A 22,157-nucleotide genomic window follows, 5' to 3' on the forward strand; every position below is an offset into this window, starting at 1 on the left:
TGAGTCAGAGTAAAAGAAATTGAATTTAATATCAAATTAAACCTCATAAAGGACACTACATTGATTGAAGTATACTAGGCTTGGAAGAGTAGGGGAGTAGTCTTGGAATGGATACTGCCACGCAATTACAAGGTCCAGATACATAATTTTGGACTAATGTGCCACAGGAGGTAGGCCTTGAGTGTGTTATTGGGCATGTATACACAGAGAAGGGATATTGAGTGGTTCTTTTCCTCTTTGGTCCTCACTGTACACTCAGCTCTCACCTGTAGCTCCAAGTAGCTGTAAGTATGCGACAGTGGCCATGCCCTGGTAAACTGCCTCAGCAGGCAGGCTAAAGCTTGTGAGGGTAACCAGAAGTATGAAAACTGATGGTGATTTAAGGATTGCCCTCCCAATCATACAAAGACTATTCTGGTAGCCAAGGAGGAAAAGAGTGATATTTGTCCAACAGCTTGAAAAGCAGTGCAGCAATGCATTGTGGAAGGCAAAAGGCACAACGGGGCACTACAGAAGTCATCGCTATCTACTGCAGCTAAAGAACCCTCCAGTTGTAGCAACCTTTGTGCCAGTGGGCCAAGCTTCAGCAGTTGAGAGAATGGGATTGTCTTAGTGCAACGATTCCCATTTTAATCAACCTCACGCACACATCATTCATGCACATCTCTCTTCAAAAGTCCTGTGGTGACGGAGGAGTGGCAAAGCAACAGGTGACAATGATTACTGGCAGTTGTAGCCACAAGCCTGCACACAGGTGGCCGAGGACATTGATGGCCCATTCCTGACCAGGGGCAGTAAGGAAGTTTGGCAACACCCCAGGCGACAGGGCAGCCCTTTTTAGGATTGCACTGCTCTCCCTTTGTAAGGGAAGGGGCTAGCAAAGGTGCCTCAAACATTGCCTGTCCAAATAAAATCCAGCCAGCTTAACACGGTCGAAACCAAAAGATAACTAAAAAAAAAAGCACTAAAAATTTCTGCTTGGAACATCAGGACTATGATAGATAAAGACTATACTTCTTGATTTGCAATAAGAACAGCTCTCCTTTCAAAAGAGCTACCCCGGTATGATATTATCATTGCAGCGCTCAGTGAAACTAGATTGGCAGACAAGGGCTTTATTACAGAACCTGCTGGGGGTCATACCTTCTTTTGGAAGGGAAAAGAACCACACGGAGATAGAATTCATGGAGTCTTTAAGGTCAGGCTTGACAAAGCCCTGGCTGGGATGATTTAGTTGGGGATTGGTCCTGCTTTGAGCAGGGGGTTGGACTAGGTGACCTCCTGAGGTCCCTTCCAACCCTGATATTCTATGGTTCTATGAGTGGGAATTGCAATCAAGACCGAACTCTTGAAGTGTCTTGAAGACTGCCCAAAGGCATCAACGAAAGACTCATGAAACTCGGGCTACCACTAAATAAGTCGCAATTTGCTACTCTCATCAGTGCATTTGTGCCCACCTTAACAAGCCCTGACAATGCTAAGGAACAGTTCTATTCTGATCTTGACTCTCCCATCAAGTCAACACCACAAAGTGACAAACTAAACATCCTAGGAGATTTCAATGCATGAATAGGTAAAGATAACAACAACTGATAAGGGGTCACTGGAAAAAATAGCATTGAAAAATGAACAAAAACGGTCTCCTACACCTAACAAGTGTGCAGAACATAGCCTGACAATTACAAATATCATCTTCAGACAAGCATAGAAATATAAAATTACATGGATACACCCCAGATCCAAACAATAGCATCTAATAGATTACATCATTGTCCGATAAAGTAACATAAGAGATGTCAGGATCACCAGAGCCACGCGCGGACCAGAGTGCTGGATGGATCATAGAATGATTAGGTCAATACTGAATGTACATATTGTACCCACATGCCTGCAATGCCCAAAAACCATCAAGAAGTCCCCTGATATTGCTAAATTAAACCATGCATCCTACCAAGACAAGCTACAAAGTGCACTAGAAACCAACCTTGTTGATAAACTTGTCTCATGGGAGGAATTCAGAGACACAGTACAAAAAAACTGCAACTGACATTCTTGGATGGAAGAAAAGGGCTTCTTTTCTGATTAAGATGATAAGGAAATCATAGTACTCTTGAATGAAAAAAGTGAGGCTTTCGAAAACTGGCAAAATGATACTCAGTCCACCTGAAAGATAGATTCAAACATCTGCAAAGCAAGACACAAAGGCAACTACGCTCAACACAAAGTAAAGGATGGGAGAAGGTAGCAGAAGACATTCAAATGTATGCGGAAACAAATGAAACGAAGTTATTTGATTCCTTGAAGCTAGTCTATGAACCTTCAAAAGTGGTTCAATCATGATGGCTGATGGCAGGACAATCATCAAAGATGGTCAGGGTTCCCTCCCCACTCTGAACTCTAGGGTACAGATGTGGGGACCCACATGAAAGACCCCCTAAACTTATTTTTACCAGCTTAGGTTAAAAACTCCCCAAGGCACAAATTCTCCCTTGTACTTTGGATTAGGTAAACACTGCCAACATCAAGTGATTCAAACAAACATTTAGGGAGGGTCACTTGGAACCCTGTCTCCTCGCAAGCCCTACACCCGCTTTCCTGGGGTGGCTTGAGAATAAATAAGATGAACACAGACCAACCTTGGGTTTTTAGGGACACTAAAAACCCCAATCAGCTTCTTAAAAAACAGTACTTTATTAGAAACACAAAGAAAAGATAAAAGAACAACTCTGTAACATTAGAATGGAAGATAATCTCACAGGCAGTCAGATTTAAAACATAGAGAATCCCTCTAGGCAAAACCTTAAGTTACAAAAAGACACAAAAACAGGAATACACATTCCCTCCAGCACAGCGAATTTCACAAGCCAAAACAAAAGAAAATCTAATGCATTTTCTAGCTAGATTACTTACTAATTCTGTAGGAGTTGGATTGCTCGCTTTCTTGATCTGGCCCCGGCAGAACCATCACACAGACAGACAAAACCTTTCCACCCCCATCCCAGATTTGAAAGTATCTTGTCCCCTGATTGGTCATTTGCGAGCCAGGTTACTTGAGCTTCTTAACCCTTTACGGGTAAGAGGATTTTATAGTACTGTATCAGAGCTTCTTAACCCCTTCCCTTTATATTTATGACAAAGATAAACATGGCATGGAACAGAGATGGGTTGAACACTTCAGCCAACTATTGAACAGGCCATCCTCAATTGAAACAAGTGTTATTACACAGATACCTGAAGATGCCTGAACATCGACCCCCGAGAAAAATGTTCTATGGAGAATTGGCACAAGGATCAAGGCCAGAATCAAGGCCGCGCCAGAAAGCGCTACAAGGACAGCATCAAGAACAGCATACACTTTGGTGCAATAAAACCGGATGATCTCAAGAAGGGTGTGTCAAATAGATCAGCATGGCGACATACAACACTCAGAGCTTTCCAAGCCTTTGAAGAGGACATACGTAATTGAGGGGGGAGAGATAGCTCAGTGGTTTGAGCATTGGCCTGCTAAACCCAGGGTTGTGAGTTCAATCCTTGAGGGGGCCACTTAGAAATCTGGAGCAAAAATTGGAGATTGGTCCTGCTTTGAGCAGGGGGTTGGACTAGATGGCCTCCTGAGGTCCCTTTCAACCCTGATAGTCTATGATTCTATGACTGTTAGCTGCAAGAGAATACTCTGCTTTTGTATCCATCAGGCCCGACACCCAAAGCAGGGACGGGCAAACTTTTTGGCCTGAGGGCTGCATCAGGTTTCAAAAATTGTATGGAGGGCTGGTTAGGGGAGGGGCTGTGGCCCAGCCCCCACCCCCTATCTACCTCCCCCCCATTACTCGCCCCCCTGACAGCCCCACCCCGGACTCCTGCCCCATCCAATGCCCCCTGTTCCCTGACAGCCCCCCCTGGGAGCCCTGCCCCATCCAACCACTCCTTTTCTCTGTCCCCTGACCACCTCCAGAACCCCTGCCCCTGATGGCCCTCCCGCCACCCTATCCAACCACCCCTTTCCTTCCTTACTGCTCCCCTGGGACCCCTGCCCCATCCAACCACCCCTTCTCCCTGTCCTCTGACTGCCCCCAGAACCCCTGCCTCTAACTTCCCCCACTGCCCCATCCAACCCCCCCCTGCTTCGTGACTGCCTCCCCGGGACCCTGCCACCATTCAAACCCCCTGTTCCCTGCTCTCTGACCACCCTGACCCCTATCCACCCCCGACCACCCCCCAAAACTCCCCTGCCCTCTATCCAACCCGCCCTGCTCCCTGACCGTGTGGCACAGAGCACCGGGTCATGCTGGGCTCTGCAGCTGTGCTGCCCCAGGAGCTTGCAGCCCCTGCTCGGAGCATTGCGCCAGCAGCGCAGTGAGCTGAGGCTGCAGGGGAGAGGGACTGGGGATGAGCCTCCCAGGCCAGGGGCTCAGGGGCCAGGCAGGAGGGTTTGCCCACCTCTGACCTAAAGCATGGTCCTTGCAGAGACTTATTGTGTCTGACAAAACCTCTCTGCCAAATCCAGGAGGTCTAAGACCAGCCATTACTAGGAGAGCACCATGTATTCTAATTATCTCTGGGAAAACAAGTTAGGACTTTACTGTACGTTACCCAAACTCCAGAAACATGGTGATGACAAAAGACAGACACTGACATAAAGTGCAGCAATTTGGAAAGTACCATCACGATCATCAAACAAACTAAGAGAGACTCTGTCCCTCTTGCTCGCTATTGCAGAGCGCCCAACATGGAGGTGCAGGGCTTTGGAGTGTTCGGAGGTAGGCATGAGGCAAGCTCTCTCCCCTCACACAGAGCATAATGTGGCAGCCTGCCTGCTTAGTTGTTCCCATTGTTGTTAGTGAATTGTTCCCATTCTTTGTGAATTCCCCCAGGAGCACAAAACAGGTGTAAAAGTTTTAAGACTCATTTACATTGTCAGAGTGGTGTAAAGGAGCCTTACTGTAAATGACAGTATGGCTTTATAAATGCTTATGGTGCTTTAGTGATTAGAACTGGTCTGAATTTTTGGACTGAAAAATTTTCCTATCAAAATGTGCTCCATGAACTGTTTGCTACTACCTTTCTGGAGATGGTCAGTAGCCAGGATAAATTGTGAGTTTGATTACCCAGCCCTTACTTTCTCTTCATTGCCTATGATGTAACTCTGAGCATATGGCTGCATATATTTGTTTATTAACATCTAGAAATAGAGGATCAAAGCTACATTATTAGACAAAGGGAGTTTGGGGATTTCCTCCAATGCTCCTCACTCCCATTCTTCATCCACTGTATTGTAGTTTAAATAAACAACCAAAATAATCAAAACTGGTGTGATTCAACTGCATTATTTTGACATACCGTATAAAATATTCAGAATTTTGCAGCATTTTAAAATACTGTGTAAAATTTTTAAGTTTTTGGTGCAGAATTCCCCCTCTCACCCTTCCCCCTGAGTAAAACAAGGGATGTTCACAGCACATGAGTGGTATGACTTATTTCACTAGTGCCTCAACCTGCACTTAGAGAGGCTCAAGTTAATCTCTTCTAATTGATACTAGACACCACCAGTAACCCCTCAAAATGTCTAACTGGCCACAAAGAGCAAGATACAGCTGATTGCATTAAGAACTTTAAAATACACCTTCAAGACTTTTCCCATTGGACTTGCAAAAAGGCATTTGGCATCAATGTAAGCCCTTCTCCCCCTCAGGTATTTATGCTGCTTTCATCTCCATGGTATCTGTGTGTCTCTCTTGGCACCCAACAGAAGAATATAACTCTGAAGAATTTTAAACAATTGTTCTTTGAGTCCTTTCAAGGAAGTTTCACATTGGACATCCTTGTTGCCACCAGGGGGCCAGGAGTATCTTCAGATACTCACCCAAGATCATTCATATCAGAGAATATTTAGTACTGCTAGACCATCGAAGAGCCAAAGCCTTTCCCCAAGAATTAAAGACAGCAGTCATGACTGCTTAGTATGGACTTTTTTTTAATGTACCCAGAACAGCTTTTAAAGACTGAAACAAAATGGTCAAATAGACAATGGTCAGCTCCTCTGGCCCAGTTCACCTTAACAACTGCAGCATGGAGCCCCATCAACATCAGCAAGTAGAAAGGGGCTTTAAACTAGGGACAGTAGGGGTCATCAGAGATCCTAGCTGGGGCAGACATATACTATTTTGATACTGGTTGATGTCCAAGTACTTAACTATACGATTGTTCCCAGTCAAATGCAACAGAGCATGGACTCAGAAACAGTGATCTATCATGACACTCACCTTTCCAGAACGGGAAGTTTAAACATTTTCTTGAAAAAAAACCCTCCACATTTAATTTAAATTTTATTTTATCAATACCGAAATATTAATCAATGAACAAAATATATATGCTTCTATACAGGAGGTCAATGCAAACAAAATGTACTAATGCTTATTATTTTAAACCTGGGTCTTTGAAGGCATACCTCAGAAAAGTTTTCGCTAGTGTTAAGTGAGGTGTAAGTAGCAAAAAGTCATCAATTAACCGTATCAGCACTCTGGAATTAAAAAAAAAAAAAAAAAGTTAAACAAATTTATATTTAGTTTGAAAATATTCTTTTCTTCTATGTTGTTCCTAAAGTGGATGGCTATGGACTAGTGTACTTATTCTGTTTTTATTCACAAAACGAAAGAAAGCAAGCAATATGATCTCCAAACTGCCTACAAAAAATTTCAATGAGAATTTCCCCCATTGTTACATTGTTCCCGCAAGTGTTTGTCTAGTCTTCAGATGCTACAGAGGCACAGCTACAGCTCTAGTACCACAGTGTTGACACTTGCTACAGCAATGGAAGGGTTTTTCCATCACTGTAGTAAACCCATTCTCTCAAGAGGCAGTAGCCAACTCAACGGAAGAATTTCTTTTGTCAGTCTAGTGGTGTCTACACTGGGGCTTAGGTCAGCTTAGCTATATCTCCCTGGGGTGTGAATTTTTCACTCCCCTGTGTGACGTAGCTAGGTTGACTTACATTTTAGTTGCAACCAGGCCCAAGTGTACAAATATATACACACACACACACAGAGTGACAAAGTCACGAACAAGGTCAGCTCACGAACAAGGTCAGCTCCCAGACTGCTGCACTGGGCATCACAACATGAGGAATAGATGGCCAGCCCTCTGTGGAGAAAGAGGTGGTTAGGGACTATTTAGAAAAGCTGGACGTGCACAAGTCCATGGGGCCGGACGAGTTGCATCCGAGAGTGCTAAAGGAACTGGCGGCTGTGATTGCAGAGCCATTGGCCATTATCTTTGAAAACTCATGGCGAACGGGGGAAGTCCTGGATGACTGGAAAAAGGCTAATGTAGTGCCAATCTTTAAAAAAGGGAAGAAGGAGGATCCTGGGAACTACAGGCCAGTGAGCCTCCCTTCAGTCCCCAGAAAAATCATGGAGCAGGTCCTCAAAGAATCAATCCTGAAGCACTTACATGAGAGGAAAGTGATCAGGAACAGTCAACATGGATTCACCAAGGGAAGGTCATGCCTGACTAATCTAATCGCCTTCTATGATGAGATTACTGGTTCTGTGGATGAAGGGAAAGCAGTGGATGTATTGTTTCTTGACTTTAGCAAAGCTTTTGACACGGTCTCCCACAGTATTCTTGTCAGCAAGTTAAAGAAGTATGGGCTGGATGAATGCACTATAAGGGGGTAGAAAGTTGGCTAGATTGTCGGGCTCAACGGGTAGTGATCAATGGCTCCATGTCTAGTTGGCAGCCGGTGTCAAGTGGAGTGCCCCAGGGGTCGGTCCTGGGGCCGGTTTTGTTCAATATCTTCATAAATGATCTGGAGGATGGTGTGGATTGCACTCTCAGCAAATTTGCGGATGATACTAAACTGGGAGGAGTGGTAGATACGCTGGAGGGCAGGGATAGGATACAGAAGGACCTAGACAAATTGGAGGATTGGGCCAAAAGAAATCTGATGAGGTTCAATAAGGATAAGTGCAGGGTCCTGCACTTAGGACAGAAGAACCCAATGCACAGCTACAGACTAGGGACCGAATGGCTAGGCAGCAGTTCTGCGGAAAAGGACCTAGGGGTGACAGTGGACGAGAAGCTGGATATGAGTCAGCAGTGTGCCCTTGTTGCCAAGAAGGCCAATGGCATTTTGGGATGTATAAGTAGGGGCATAGCGAGCAGATCGAGGGACATGATCGTCCCCCTCTATTCGACATTGGTGAGGCCTCATCTGGAGTACTGTGTCCAGTTTTGGGCCCCACACTACAAGAAGGATGTGGATAAATTGGAAAGAGTCCAGCGGAGGGCATCAAAAATGATTAGGGGTCTGGAACACATGACTTATGAGGAGAGGCTGAGGGAACTGGGATTGTTTAGTCTGCAGAAGAGAAGAATGAGTGGGGATTTGATAGCTGCTTTCAACTACCTGAGAGGTGGTTCCAGAGAGGATGGTTCTAGACTATTCTCAGTGGTAGAAGAGGACAGGACAAGGAGTAATGGTCTCAAGTTGCAGTGGGGGAGGTTTAGGTTGGATATTAGGAAAAACTTTTTCACTAGGAGGGCGGTGAAACACTGGAATGCGTTGCCTAGGGAGGTGGTAGAATCTCCTTCCTTAGAAGTTTTTAAGGTCAGGCTTGACAAAGCCCTGGCTGGGATGATTTAATTGGGGATGGGTCCTGCTTTTGAGCAGGGGGTTGGACTAGATGACCTCCTGAGGTCCCTTCCAACCCTGATATTCTATGATTCTAAGTTCCTCCTCTGCCTTGGTGGGTCCTGCACTTATTGGCGGGTTTGCTCGCCTCAGAGGTTCACGGCAGCCCTCAATTTGGCCCCTTTTGTGGCTCATATCTGCCGTTCACTCAGTTAGCCTAATCACTGGCCAGCATGGGGAAAAGGAAGAAGAACAATCCCCGCAGTCTCTGCTGATCCACCTAGTGGATTGGGGAACAGGCCAGAGACCTTCCCCTCTGGTGTAACCCACAGTCCAGGTCAACTCCTCCGGTATCAAGTAGGGAGTTGGGGGAATGGAGGGATGGCCTGCCCCCTACCCCAGGTCCCAAACCAGGGCCCTGTGGATTGCAGCTGTTTACAGTGGCTCCTGTAACAGCTGTGTGACAGCTACAACTCCCTGGGCTACTTCCCCATGGCCTCCTCCCAACACCTTCTTTATTCTCATCACAGGACCTTCCTCCTGATGTCTGAAAATGCCGGTACTTCTCAGTCTTCCAGTAGAACGCCTTCTCACTCTCAGCTTCTTGCACCTCTTGCTCTCAGCTCCTCGCACACACACCACAAACTGAAGTGAGCTCCTTTTTAAACCCAGGTGCCCTGATTAGCCTGCCTTACTTGATTCTAGCAGCTTCTTGATTGGCTGCAGGTGTTCTAATCAGCCTGTCTGCCTTAATTGTTTGCAGAAAGTTCCTGATTGTTCTGGAACCTTCCCTGTTACCTTACTCAGGGAAAAGGGACCTACTTAACCTGGGGCTAATATATCTGCATTCTATCACTCTCCTGTAGCCATCTGGCCTGACCCTGTCACAGTACATACATACACACACACACACACTTTTAATTAGTGAATTTTGCCTATAGTGAACTTTAACTAGTGAACTTGGGAACTAAAGCATATCTGTATTGTAGTCTGCCATAATGCAGGGTCACGTACAGATAGCTGGAACAGATTTTCATATATGACCATAGCAACTTACTTCTCATGGCCACATAAAAGCACAAATTAAGACTGACTGACCAGTTTAGGGATGTTTATCTGCTTGCTGCCTGTTCTGTAATTTCCTGCAGACAGAGGATTTCAGATTTCCAAAGCTGTCAATCCAGTACTAAATTGCATCATCACTAAAGCTGAGATTTTTAAATTCAGTGGAAATCTGACACCTAACACTTTGAAAATCTCAGCCAAAGGGCCAGATTTTTAATGGTATTTATATGTCTAGAGATGCAGATCGGTGCATAATGGGATCTTGAAAAGCACCTTGGCTCTTAACTCCTAGTTCTCACTCAGTCAATACATAAATCTTTGACCACTCATTGGCATTTTAATTAACCTACAGGGGGCCCCAGAAGACTTAAGGAGGCTTGTGCAGTGGGGTATTGATGGGTTACTAGCATTTGTGGAGAATGGGTATGAGTAGAAGTCTACTAGCCTCTTCACTTCTATGCCATTGATGTGGACATCCTAATATTTAACAATGGGCTGATGCAGTTACCCAGGTGGAGTGATACTCCTGCGCATCTCCTAAAGTTCACAGGAGAAAAGAATACACAGGGAGATTATAGAGGCTAGACGGCAGGGGCAAACCTTACGGAGCTGAGATATACTCCAATAATGACCTGTGACCCTAATTTGGCTCATTAGGGATTCAATGATCCTGTTATGGGTCAACTGGGCTGAGTAGCTTATTAAGGACGGGAGTGAAGGGCCCCCAAACTCCACCAAATAGCCTCCCCTAAAGATCACAGGATAGAATCTGTATTAGGAGACCACCAAAGGGCCTCCTAAGATTCAGGAAGGGGTGGATCCTGATAAGCATTTTAAGACTAGCAGGTGTTGGTGTATGTGCATAGGTGTGGGAGGGCAGAAAATCTCTTTACATTCATGGGGATTAGGATTTCAGGAAGCCCTCAAAGAGCCTCCTAAATCTCAGAGGGCAATGGGCTGCAAGACTCCCAGGACTCATCATGCCAGGTACGCATAATACTTGTGGGAAGAGACTGCGGGACGTCTTACAATTCTCCTAAACATGTAGCATTGGTGGGTACCTGGCAAATCTCCTAAGGCTCAGAGAGTTGATATACTTACCAAGGCAGAGCCTCCTAAGATCCATAGGAGCTGGGATCCCTTCATAAGGACCATGAAGGATGTAATATTGAAGCTCCCTTCCTGCAGACCTCAAGAAGGGAATGGGGGCGTGGAACAACTTTCCCTCCAGCCCCTTTTGCTCTTCACTCCCATGTTACCAGTTAAAGACACTAAGGAAATTCCTGCACAAACCTTCATTATGGTGGAGTTAAGGCTGCAGGCATATTGCAGTGGTTTGAATGGATATCATTTTCCAAGAATGAGAACACTGACATTAAAAGCAACAGTGTTAGAAACCCAGGAAAATTCAGAATTAAGATTAAATTTAGAGAAACCCCAAACTTTGGAAAGTATGGAAATTCAGTTGAGGCAGTCAAACTATCCCCACTCTGTCCCTACAGCGAGACCCTCAGAAAATCAGAAACTCATATGATTTTACCTATGCACAATAAACAGTTTCATTTTACCAGTGACAACAAGAACTAAAATGCCTTAGTACTAATGGTATAGTAGTTGGGCCATTTTATGGATTTGGTTCTCCTCATAAATAGCAGACAAAGGAATTTTACGAATTCCTGATTAGACAAATAACATATTTAAGGAAATTAATTTGTATGGGCTTGGTCCTGTGAGACACTAAGAACACTTAGCATGCAGCAAGGTCAGGGCCTAAGATTCCTTGGGGAGGCCAATTGTTTAAGTGTCAGAAACAAACCTAGTTTATCCCCTATATACTAGTTTCATATCCCTAGATAATGAAATTAGAGCTCTGACATGAAAACAGCAAAAATTAGCTTGCTGCCAAATCATCTTAATTAGTATCTCAACCATGCATGAAAAATTCTGAAACAAAATGTATTTAAACTCTAATGTTTTTGTAAGGTAAATTCCCAACCCCTTTCTACCATATATGAAGGTGATGTGTAGTAGCTCCACACAATTGCAGTGTGATCAACCAAACTAGTGAAGAACCTGCTATAAACGGGCATGGTATTCGAGGACTCCAATAAAGATTTTAATTACTCTGACTTAGTGTGTCTGAATATTCCATCCTCACTGTGTTTTATTCAAATCTATAATTTTATGCAGCTTTTAGGGGAGACAGGTTAAAATTCCTTTTGTGAAACACACAAAACATTTTGGATAGAGTAACTATATTAACGATGTGACACACTTTGGGATCTACTGATGAAGACTGCCATATAACAGCTAGGTATCTTTATTATTATTGGCCATTAGATTTCACAATTCCTTGAGAATTGATGATTTTCTCCAAAAACAATGGATCTGTGTTGCTTTGAAATGGGGCTAACACTTAAAGAAGCATTGTAGGTAAAGCACTGGGAGAAGCTCAGAAAAAAAGAAATTTTTTGTATGGTAAAAAAAAAGTTTAATTTGCATATCCTATTTTATAACGTAGAGTATTTGTTATGCCACTACTGCAAAGATTTCTCAGATCTAACATCAGAGGGGTAGCCATGTTAGTCTGAATCTGTAAAAGCGGCAAAAAGTCCTGTGGCACCTTATAGACTAACAGACGTATTGGCGCATAAGCTTTCGTGGGTGAATACCCACTTCGTCGGATGCTTGTAGGTGTGCACACCTCAGTTGCTAGAAGAGGGCCTCATCCTCCCTGATTGAATTAACCTCATTCTCCCTAGCCTGATTCTTGCTTGCATATTTATACCTGCCTCTGGAAATTTCCACTACATGCATCCGACAAAGTGGGTATTCATCCACGAAAGCTTATGCTCCAATACATCTGTTAGTCTATAAGATGCCACAGGACTCTTTTCCGCTTTTTCAAATCTAACAGAAAGTCTGAAAAGAACTATGCAAAGTAACAGCACCATAGAAGTAATCAACCAAAATATAAAAAAAGAAAAATTACCCTACCCATCTCGCTGTATTCCACAGAATAATTTGTTTTCCATGTCTCCATAGCATAAACTGCAAAGCAGAGTTGATAAAATAGAGCCCTGCGGAATTCCACAACACTGTAAGTAGTATCTAATAAATAAGCAGAATGTAAATTAGAACTGGCAACAGAAAACTTCAGTTAGCCATGAGAGGTTTATTTACAATTTTTATAATCATACGAAAAGGTAAGCAATATAGCCAAGAAACACATACGGTTAATATTAGACACCTGGAAGACTTATACACTTATCTATTCCTTTAATGTTTAGTTGTGTTTCTTCTAAGAACACAGGCATATGAAGTTCCAAAGCTGACATCAGGAATTAGTTATTCTAGAACTTTTTTCCTTTGCCTAATTATTAATCAGTCCAGTGATTTACACATTTTAAATCACTGGAAGTTCTAAGTTTATAACTGACCAAAAAGCATAATTGTCTTCTATTTTCATATATTTTCAGATCCACACTTCACCTAACCATTTCTCTTATGTCTTCTATAGCCACAAAATTTATTTTTTCAGACAAACAAAATGTGACAATATAAATACATAGAAGATATAGAGGATGGCAGAAACCTTTATAACAACTACTGAGTAACTTCTGAACACTATCTAGACCCCTTGGATCAACTGTTAACTAAAAAGTGAAAGGACTTGAAGTTCACACTAACAAGTTACTGGTTAAATTAGGAAATTAAGGGATGTGTACAGAAGTAATTAGTTGTTCTCTTAAAACATTTTTCATTGCTTAAAATATTTTTATAATAATTATTATCCATGCTTCTCTGAACAAATGCTGCATGTTCAATACTATATTTAAAAAAAGACAGTGATACCTTGGTTAATTAAAGCAAATTTTAAAAATGAAGAAATTTTCATTCCAGTTTAGAAAGAAAACTCAAATTGCAAACAAATGTTGTAAGTATTATAAAATTAAAATATAAAAACTTAAGCTCTTGATAAAAAAGTCTGAAAATTGTAATAGTACCTTTGTTTAAAAAATATAAATAACCAAACCTTGCAATTTTCAATTCCCACCACTAAAATCATGATGCATGTCCGTACCAATGACAAAATTAAACTCATTTAAAATTATATAACTTCAATTATTTATTGAACAAATTCACAGCCATTCTATATGAAAACAGAAGACAACATTAATTTTCATTCACTTCAATCAACTTCTGTCTCACAGCATCACCCTGCATAGTTTCCTTAGGCCTTGTCTACACTACAGGGAAAAGTCGATCTAATTTGAGTTACATGAATAGCATAACTCAAGTTGATGTAGCTTAGATCTACTTACCGTGGGGTCCACACTATGTGACGTCGATGGGAGACGCTCTCCCATTGACTCCCCTTATTCTTCTCAATCCGGTGGAGTACAGGAGTCAATGGGGGAGTGATCTGGGGTCGATTTAGCGGGTCTTCACTAAACCCCCTAAATCGATCGCCGACACATCGATTGCCACGCATTGATCCCCCAGTAGTTGTAGACAAGCCCTTGGAAACTCCTTAAGACTCCACATGTGAGAGGGTCAACATTTATATTTGAGAGAAATGTGTCAAATGGTGATTTTCTAGATTCCCTCAGTGTAGCATTATCTTGCTGGGTTACATTTTCACCTTTGGACCACCGAAAGCCTTTCTATTATTTTAACCATGATTAATATCAATACCTAAGCAGCCTACAGATCCCAGGATATCCCATTTTTTCTTTGTAAAAACAGTCACAACATTAGCTTCTTTCTAGTCCTCTGGATCTTCCCATGTACTCCAAAATTTGTTAAATATCAGCATCAGTGGCTTATGGCAGCTACTCTTTAATCCCAACATAAACCACCATTTTAACTCTGAACTTTAAACCAAAGACAAAGTAGTAGGTGGCTTGCAAGCACTTGCTTTGTGAATATGATACACATTTGCTACCTAGTGGCTACAAGTAAATTCTGAGAAATTTTGATAACATAAATGCAAAATCTACAGTATTACAGCATCTTTATAACTTTTCTATCTAGTTTTATAGTTACAAGTAGTTTTAATAATTATCACATTTGCATTTTCCCCCGATCTCACCCTTCTAAACAAGCCCAACTGAAAAAGGAGGAAAGTAATTTTTGCACAGTAGGGAACTAAAACAAGATTAGTAAAACTGTGTTGATGTTGCCTTATTCCTAGTAGCCACTATGAATCTCCAAGATCTTACTAAGCATTTCTGATCTCTTTCCTTTGCAATTTATTCACTTATTTTTAACTGTAAGTGGTTCTGACTTACAGCAAACCGCAACATGTTTTTAAAATGTGCATATTTTCATTTGAAAGAAACAGAATTTATTATGTGAATAAAAAGTTTCCATTCCAAGACCATTCATGCTTTTATAGATTCTAACCTAAATTAAATGACAACTGCATTTCAAACTAAGGTCAAGTAACATATCCCATCTAATGAAAGCTAGTTAAGAAGGTTACATCCTTAGTGCCAATTGAAAGATTTTTGGTTGACAGAGCAGAATGGCAGAAATTGATGTTTCTTTTCATAAACTCATTTACCTGCCCTCAATCTCCAGGATGTTGTTATGGATCATTTGCAGAAAAAAAGCAAACAGGCTGGAGCTTGTTTCATTTAAAGAAAGGCTCTAAAAAATTTAAAAAAAGGAAAAGATGTTATCCTAATTAATAAGGAAGAACAAGTTTTGACTTTAAGCATATTTTCAGTCTCAATTTAAAGTATCAAAAACTCAATAAAACCAAAATTTTAGACTCTGTATTTAAAAATGCACCACACACACACACATTTGGAAACAGATCAGAATTCACAATTTCTGCAACAATTGCATTTTTAGCAAAGATGGTAAGAGGTGGTGAGAAAGGCCGGTAAAAATGTCTAAGAGTGATTTTAAAATGCATACAGTGACTTATTATAATAAAATGTGATATATAACATCCTAGAAACGTCACTGTTTTACACATGATCATTTATTACATTTATAATAGTCTATAGCATACTACCAGAATCTGTCATGCTCTTCATGTTCTGCATCTGGGTCTGTCTGCATGTGGATTTTCTGGTCTTCCAGGCATGCTGCAAAGGGGTGAGCTGAGGTTTGCCTGATACTAATGGGCAGTCCTTTTCTTTAATAATATAAACAAAACCTTTGTATAGTGATAGCAACAAGGCACACCACACCAACCCAAAACTTCAAAATTATGTAAATTGAAAGTTAAGCGAAAAGCATCCTGCGTACACTGACATTTTCACATAGTCCAGAACACACCAACACCCCATGAGGCTTTCACTTCTATCAATCAAATACAGAAAAGGAATACTGAGAGCACTCCTTAACAGGGGGACCTCAGTAGCATTAAGACAAAATAACTGCCTAAATACATAGACTGTGTAACAATCAGATGCACTGATCTTTCGATACAAAAGTATACGAGATCACAGTTAACTTTTTGCACAACAGCACAAGTCTAATGAAATACATATGGCTTCTTGGTATGTATAAGATACTCTTTCGGGAATTCTGCGCCACTGCACAATGCAGAATTTTGCAAAATTAACATTGTTCACACAGAATTTCCTTTCCCCCACAGAAATGGGCTACCGTGCTGCTGGCCACCACTAGGGGCCACTGGACCCAGCAGAGCCCAGCTTACACACAGAAGACACTGTCGGGGGAGGGAACTAGTGGGTTCCTGAGAGCTGCAGTTCCCAGCATGCCCTGCGGAAAGGAGAGGGTGGCACGCAGGAAACACCATGCAAACCTGGGACCGAGCATTAGGCTGTTTCTCCCTCTGGATCCCTGGGCTCGGGAGGGGGCATGGCTGGGCTCTGAGGGGAAGGAGGTGCAGATATCTGGGCAAGAGGGACCCCGCAGCTGGGCTCTGGAGGGAGGAAGCGGGCAGAGAAACAGGAACTAGGTTGCCATAGGGGTTTCTTTAACACGCTACTCCTGAGGGGATTTTTTTTGTGTCAATATTTTTACAGATGTAATTGTTGAGAGGTATTTTGAAATAAATTACCAAAATAATTTGAACTGGAGTGATTATGTGGTGTTATTTTGACAAATAAAATGTGCAGAATTTTAAAATATTGTGTGCAGAATTTTTTAATTTTTTGGCGCAGAATGCCCCCAGGAATAAGAAGAGATGGAAGCAAAAGTTTGATGAGGTGTGTTTTTGGCAATGTGCAAATGACAAAGAATACCAGTGACTCTTTCCTTAACTTCTGGTTTTCACGCTTTTAAGGTTTTTGGTTGGCAGGGTAGAACTTGGTGCAACCTTAACTGTCACAAAATGAAGTTTTTATTTGTATTAATTTCCTAATTCTTTTTATACAGTATTGGTGTCCCTTTGTTCATAGCTCCCACAGGTTAGGGAGAAGAGGGGGGAGTTTGAAAGCAGAAGAGTCATCCCTGGGAGCACCGAGGGCTGGGAGCAGCAGGAGAGATGGGAGTGGAGTGTGGAGGATTAGGACTAAAAGACAGCTGAGGAGCATAGAGGTTGGAAGAAAAGAGAAGGATGCAGGGGACTAGCTGAGAGCAGGAGAGGAAAATGATTGGGCATCTGGTACAACTGGGGATTGGGAAGCTGGGAGGAGGAAGGGAACTATGGTGTCAAGGAGTTGGGGGAAAGAGTTTATCTGTTTGACTCTATTGTGTGTGCCAGAAGTTGTAAATATTGCAGCCTCTGAATTCTACACAGACAACAGTTCATCATGTAAACCCCTACATGTAGCACTATGTTGACGTGAGTTGCTTCCTAAGCAAAATAAAATCATCATACCTTTAACGCCACACTCTCAAAGATTATTATTTTTTAAAATTACAACAGAGAAAAACATAAAATTGGTATTTGTGTAAATTATAGATATATAGTAATCGACATCAGAGGTTTATTGTAGAAAAGACAGTTACCTTTTCCGTAACTGGTGTTCTTCGAGATGTGTTGCTCGGGTCCATTCCACAGTAGGTGTACGTGCTCGCCATGTGCACCAGTGCCAGAAGTTTTTCCCCTAGCAGTACCTGTAGGGGAGCGCCCCAGCGACCCCTGGAGTGGCGCCACCATGGCACGGTATAAAAGGCTCTGTATGCCCCCCCACCCTCAGTTCCTTCTTGCCAGACAACTCCGACAGTGGGGAAGGAGAGTGGGATGTGGAATGGACATAAGCAACACATCTTGAACAACACCAGCTATGGAAAAGGTAACTGTCTTTTCTTCTTTGAGTGATTGCTCATGTACATTCCACAGTAGGCTACTTTCCATGAAAGGTGGGACCAGGAGTATGTGGCAAGCGCTCAAATGGAGGCCCTGCCAGCCTGGCCAGAACCAAGTTCAGGTCCCACTGTAGAACCGGGGGCCTAACATAAAGAAAGAGGCGATACAGCCCTTAAGGAATCGACCAGTCATGGCATGAGAAAATACTGAGTGTCCCTGAACAGGCAGGTGGAAGGCCGATATGGCTGCCAGATGTACTTTGACGGACAAGGGCACTAGGCCTTGGGCTCTGAGATGAAGGAGGTAATACAGTACAAGCTGGAATGGGGCAGCCACTGGTAAGACGCCATGATCAGCGGCCCACCAGGAACCTTGACCATTTTGCTAGGTAGGCCTCACGCGTGGAGGGCCTCTTGTGTTCCAGGAGGATTTGCCCTCCGAGCAGATCCTTTCCCCTTGGCCTAAACCATTGAGCAACCACGCTGTAAGGTGGAGGGCTGCAAGGTTGGGGTGGAGGAGGCGACTTTAGTCCTGAGAGAGAAGGTCTGGGTGGGTCGGTAGCGGCCACGGGGGTGCAATGGACAGGTTCGTAAGAGTCCCATACCAGTGTCGTCTGGGCCATGCCGGGGCAATCATGAGGATGCAAGCCTTGTCCGTCTTGATTTTTTTCAGGACCTTGCTGATCAGTGGAATTGGAGGAAAAGCATAAAGCAACTGACCCATCCAGGTCAGAAGGAAGGCATCGGAAATCACGCCCTTGCCCAGGCCCCTCCTGGAGCAGAACCAGGGGCACTGGTGGTTCTGCCTGGTCGTGAAGAGATCCACTTGGGGAGTGCCCCATGTTCGGAAGATCATGTGAGCCACCTCTGGGTGTAGCGACCACTCGTGTTGGGAGGAGAAGTCCAGGCTTAGGCGATCTGCTCGAGAGTTCTGGATTCCTGGTAAGTGGTGGGCTTCCACATTGATATTGTGAGTGATGCAGAAATCCCACAACTGGAGGGCTTCCTGGCAGAGGGCTGAGGAGCGGGCCCTGCCTTGTCTGTTGATGTAGAACATCGAGGCCTTGTTGTCAGTGAGAACTCTGACTACCCTGCCCGTAAGGCATGAGCGAAAGGTCACACAGGCCAGAGTTCTTTGACGTTTATGCGCAGGGCTAGTTCCTGCGCAGACCACAGGCCTTGGGGCTGGAGGTTTCCCACATGGGCTCCCCACCCCAAGTCCGACGCATTGGACACCAACTCCGCAGGCACCACCTCCACCGCTCCCAGATGAAGGAGCTGCCTCACCTCTTGCTCAAGTAGGCTCTCATGAGAGGAGTCCCTGAAGAGGGATGGGGAGGAAGGGCAGGTAGGTGGGGTAGAGAGAAATTGGAGGGTATAGTTCCGGGAAATGGTGTTGAGGGCCCATCGGTCCTAGGTCAGTAGCGAGCACTCTGGGAGAAAAGTACAGAGACAGTTGGAGAAGGGTAGGTTGGGCAGATCTCTGGTACAGACTGTTAAGTCGTCCCCGGGCGTCCCATCAAAACGGGCGCTTACCGGCCTGCTTGCCATTAGAGGGGCCAGGCCAAGACTGCCGCTGTGGATGCTTCTTATAGTCTCTGGATTTTTTGTAAGAAGGTTCATATCGGGACTGGGTGGCTTGGCTGGGGGCCTGCTGAGGCTTGAACTTGGTCCTGGCTGGGGCCGGGACATAGAGACCAAGAGACTTTAAGGTCATACAAGAGTCCTTGAGACTGTGTAATTTCATAACCATTTGCTCTGTGAACAGGGGCCTTGCCATGGAACGGGAGGTCCTGCAGGGAGCTCTGTGCCTCATTGGACAACCCGGACAAGAGGAGCCACGACGCCCTCCGCATGGAGACCGCAGAGGCCAGAGTTCTTGCTGCTGTGTCCGAGGCTGCCTGAGGGACTGCTCTGGCAGCAGCAGTGCCCTCCTCCATCAGGGCCTTATATTCCTTCCTATCACACTCCTGGAGGGAGTCCACAAACTTTGGCATTGAGCCCCACAAGTTAAAATCATATCTGCCCAGCAGGACTTGGTGGTTTGCCACCCTCAGCTGGAAGCTTGAAGAATAAAGCTTTCTACTAAACAAGTCCAGCCTCCTCGACTCCATATTCTTAGGGGTGGGAGTGGGCTGGCGTTGATGCTCCTAGTGGTTGACCACCTCGACCACCAGGGAGTTGGGGACGGGGTGGGTATAGAGACATTCGTGCTCCTTGGCAGGCAAGAAATACTTCCACTCTGCCCTCTTAGATACGGAGGCAAGGAAGATGGGGTCTGCCACAGGGCAGTGGAGATTTTTGCCATCCCTTCGTGGAGAGGAAGGGCTACCCTAGCCGGTGCTGTGGCTGAGAGGACATCAAAGGGGGAGTCCGAAGGCTCCTCCACCTCTTCAGCCTGTAAATTGAGGCTTGAAGCCACCCTTTTCAGGAGCTGTTGGTGGGCTTTTGTGTCCTCCTGGAGAACAGGAGGAGGCAGCGCCATGATGGCCTCATCAGGGGAGGATGGAGACGTGGTGCTCTGCATCCCCACCGGTGCTGCAGTTCTCAGCTCTTGGTCCCCTTCTGAGTCTGGGGCTGCGGAAGAGCGCTCCACTGACCCCTTCCTGGGAGGTTGAGAAAGGGAGGGTGACTGTCTGTCTGAGGCCCTGGCTACTGAGAGGGCCACTAACGGGTGCTGCGTCGTGGCCCATGGGGTCCATTGGTACCAGAGCACTAGCCAGGGAGCCTGGTGTCACTGCACTTGCTGTGGCACTGTCGGGGCGGGCTGCCCCACTGGACTCGTCTGGTCCACTGACTGCCAGCTCCTAGGGGAGGCTGGGCTGGTATACAAATGACTGCCATACAGGGCTGGGGATGAGTAACAGTGTCATGAGTGGTGCCGGGCTCGAGGCCTTGAGTCTGGTGCAGACGAGTGGGAGTACCGTCTGTTCTGGCTGCTCTGCGAACAGCTCCATTGGGCGGATCTGCGATGGCTGGTTGTTGGCGATCTACACCTGGGGCTACAGGAGCACTGCTGTGCCAGGGACCTCAACCGGGGCAAAGAACGTGAGCAGCGTTGACATCAGTACCGTGAGGGGCTACGGTAGGTTTTTGGAGTCGGCAACCTCTGGTGCCTTTGGTCCCAGTCCCGGCGGGGCATGCTCTGACCTTGAGGTCTGTGCTCCCTCGATACATAGTGGTGCCTCAATTCCCTGCTGCACAGCACCCAGCCAGACAATCGGGTGGGGGTCGACGGGGACCGGTGCGGGCTGTGAGCAGGGTGGTCACTCTGCAAAGAGCGGCATCAGGAACCTTCCCTCAACCGTGAGCGGTACCGCCCGGGTGGCGACTGTGGCAGTCCAAGCGCTGGCTTGCCACTGGACTGGGGAGCCACTGGGGTCGGTGCAGCCCGTACTGGGAGAGACATTATGTCTTGAGCTGCCTGCAGGGCCTCTGGGGTGGAGGGCACTTGTATGTGGTCACTGGCATCTGGGGACGTCAGCTTGGAGTGGACTGGGCTACTCTGCTCTACTTGGGTTGGACGCCACAAGGCTGAGGGTGATCAAGAGCTGCCCAGCGAGGGTCTAGTCTCGCCCCCAGCCTTGCCTCGGTGCCTTGACAGAGAAGTTCACTTCTTCATTGTCTTAGAAGTGTCCCATGGATGGGGAGCCAGTGCGGTGCTCAGTGCCAACTCGGAGCGGTATAGCGGTGCCGGTGTCAGGGCCGATTCCATCAATATGGCTTGGAGCCATATTTCCCGCTCCTTCTTAGTCCGGGGCTTAAACAATCTGCAAATTTTGCAGCGGTTGCTGACGTGGGTTTCCCCAACACAGCGTAAGCAGCTAGTGTACGGGTCACTTATGGGCATAGGCCATTTACAAGTGTCACACAACTTAAAGCTCGGGGTGTGGGGCATGCCCCAACCCAGGAGCGGTTCTTCTACTCTATCTATATAATTTTAACTTTTTAAAAAAAACTACAGGTATTAACTATCTATGAACTAAACGACAGTCCAAACAGGGAAAGCTACAGCGGAGAACTGGAGCACAGCAGTTCTGAAGCACCTTCACTGGCAGCAAGAAGGAACTGAGGGTGAGCGGAGCGTGCAGCACCCCTTAAACCACACCATGGTGGTGCCACTCCAGAGGTTGCTAGGGGTGCTCCCCTATTGGTACTGCTAGGGGAAAAACTTCCAACACCGGTGCATGTGACGAGCATGCACACCTAATGTGGAATGCACGTG

The 22,157-nt window shown here is 45.1% G+C and overlaps 1 protein-coding gene across 2 annotated transcripts in view; it reads right to left on the reverse strand.

Moving 5' to 3' along the window:
* Window positions 1–22,157, reverse strand: part of TERT (telomerase reverse transcriptase) — a 130,360-nt gene that overhangs the window by 60,835 nt on the left and 47,368 nt on the right. For both annotated transcript variants that reach the window (XM_077810834.1, XM_077810833.1), the window contains exons 8-10: window positions 15,264–15,349; window positions 12,692–12,805; window positions 6,446–6,517 (exon numbers count right to left, since the gene is read on the reverse strand). In XM_077810834.1, coding sequence (XP_077666960.1) covers window positions 6,446–6,517; window positions 12,692–12,805; window positions 15,264–15,349 — 272 coding nt within the window. The remainder of the gene's footprint in view (window positions 1–6,445; window positions 6,518–12,691; window positions 12,806–15,263; window positions 15,350–22,157) is intronic.

This window comes from Eretmochelys imbricata, chromosome 2, assembly GCF_965152235.1.
Source record: "Eretmochelys imbricata isolate rEreImb1 chromosome 2, rEreImb1.hap1, whole genome shotgun sequence".
NCBI lineage: Eukaryota > Metazoa > Chordata > Testudines > Cheloniidae > Eretmochelys > Eretmochelys imbricata.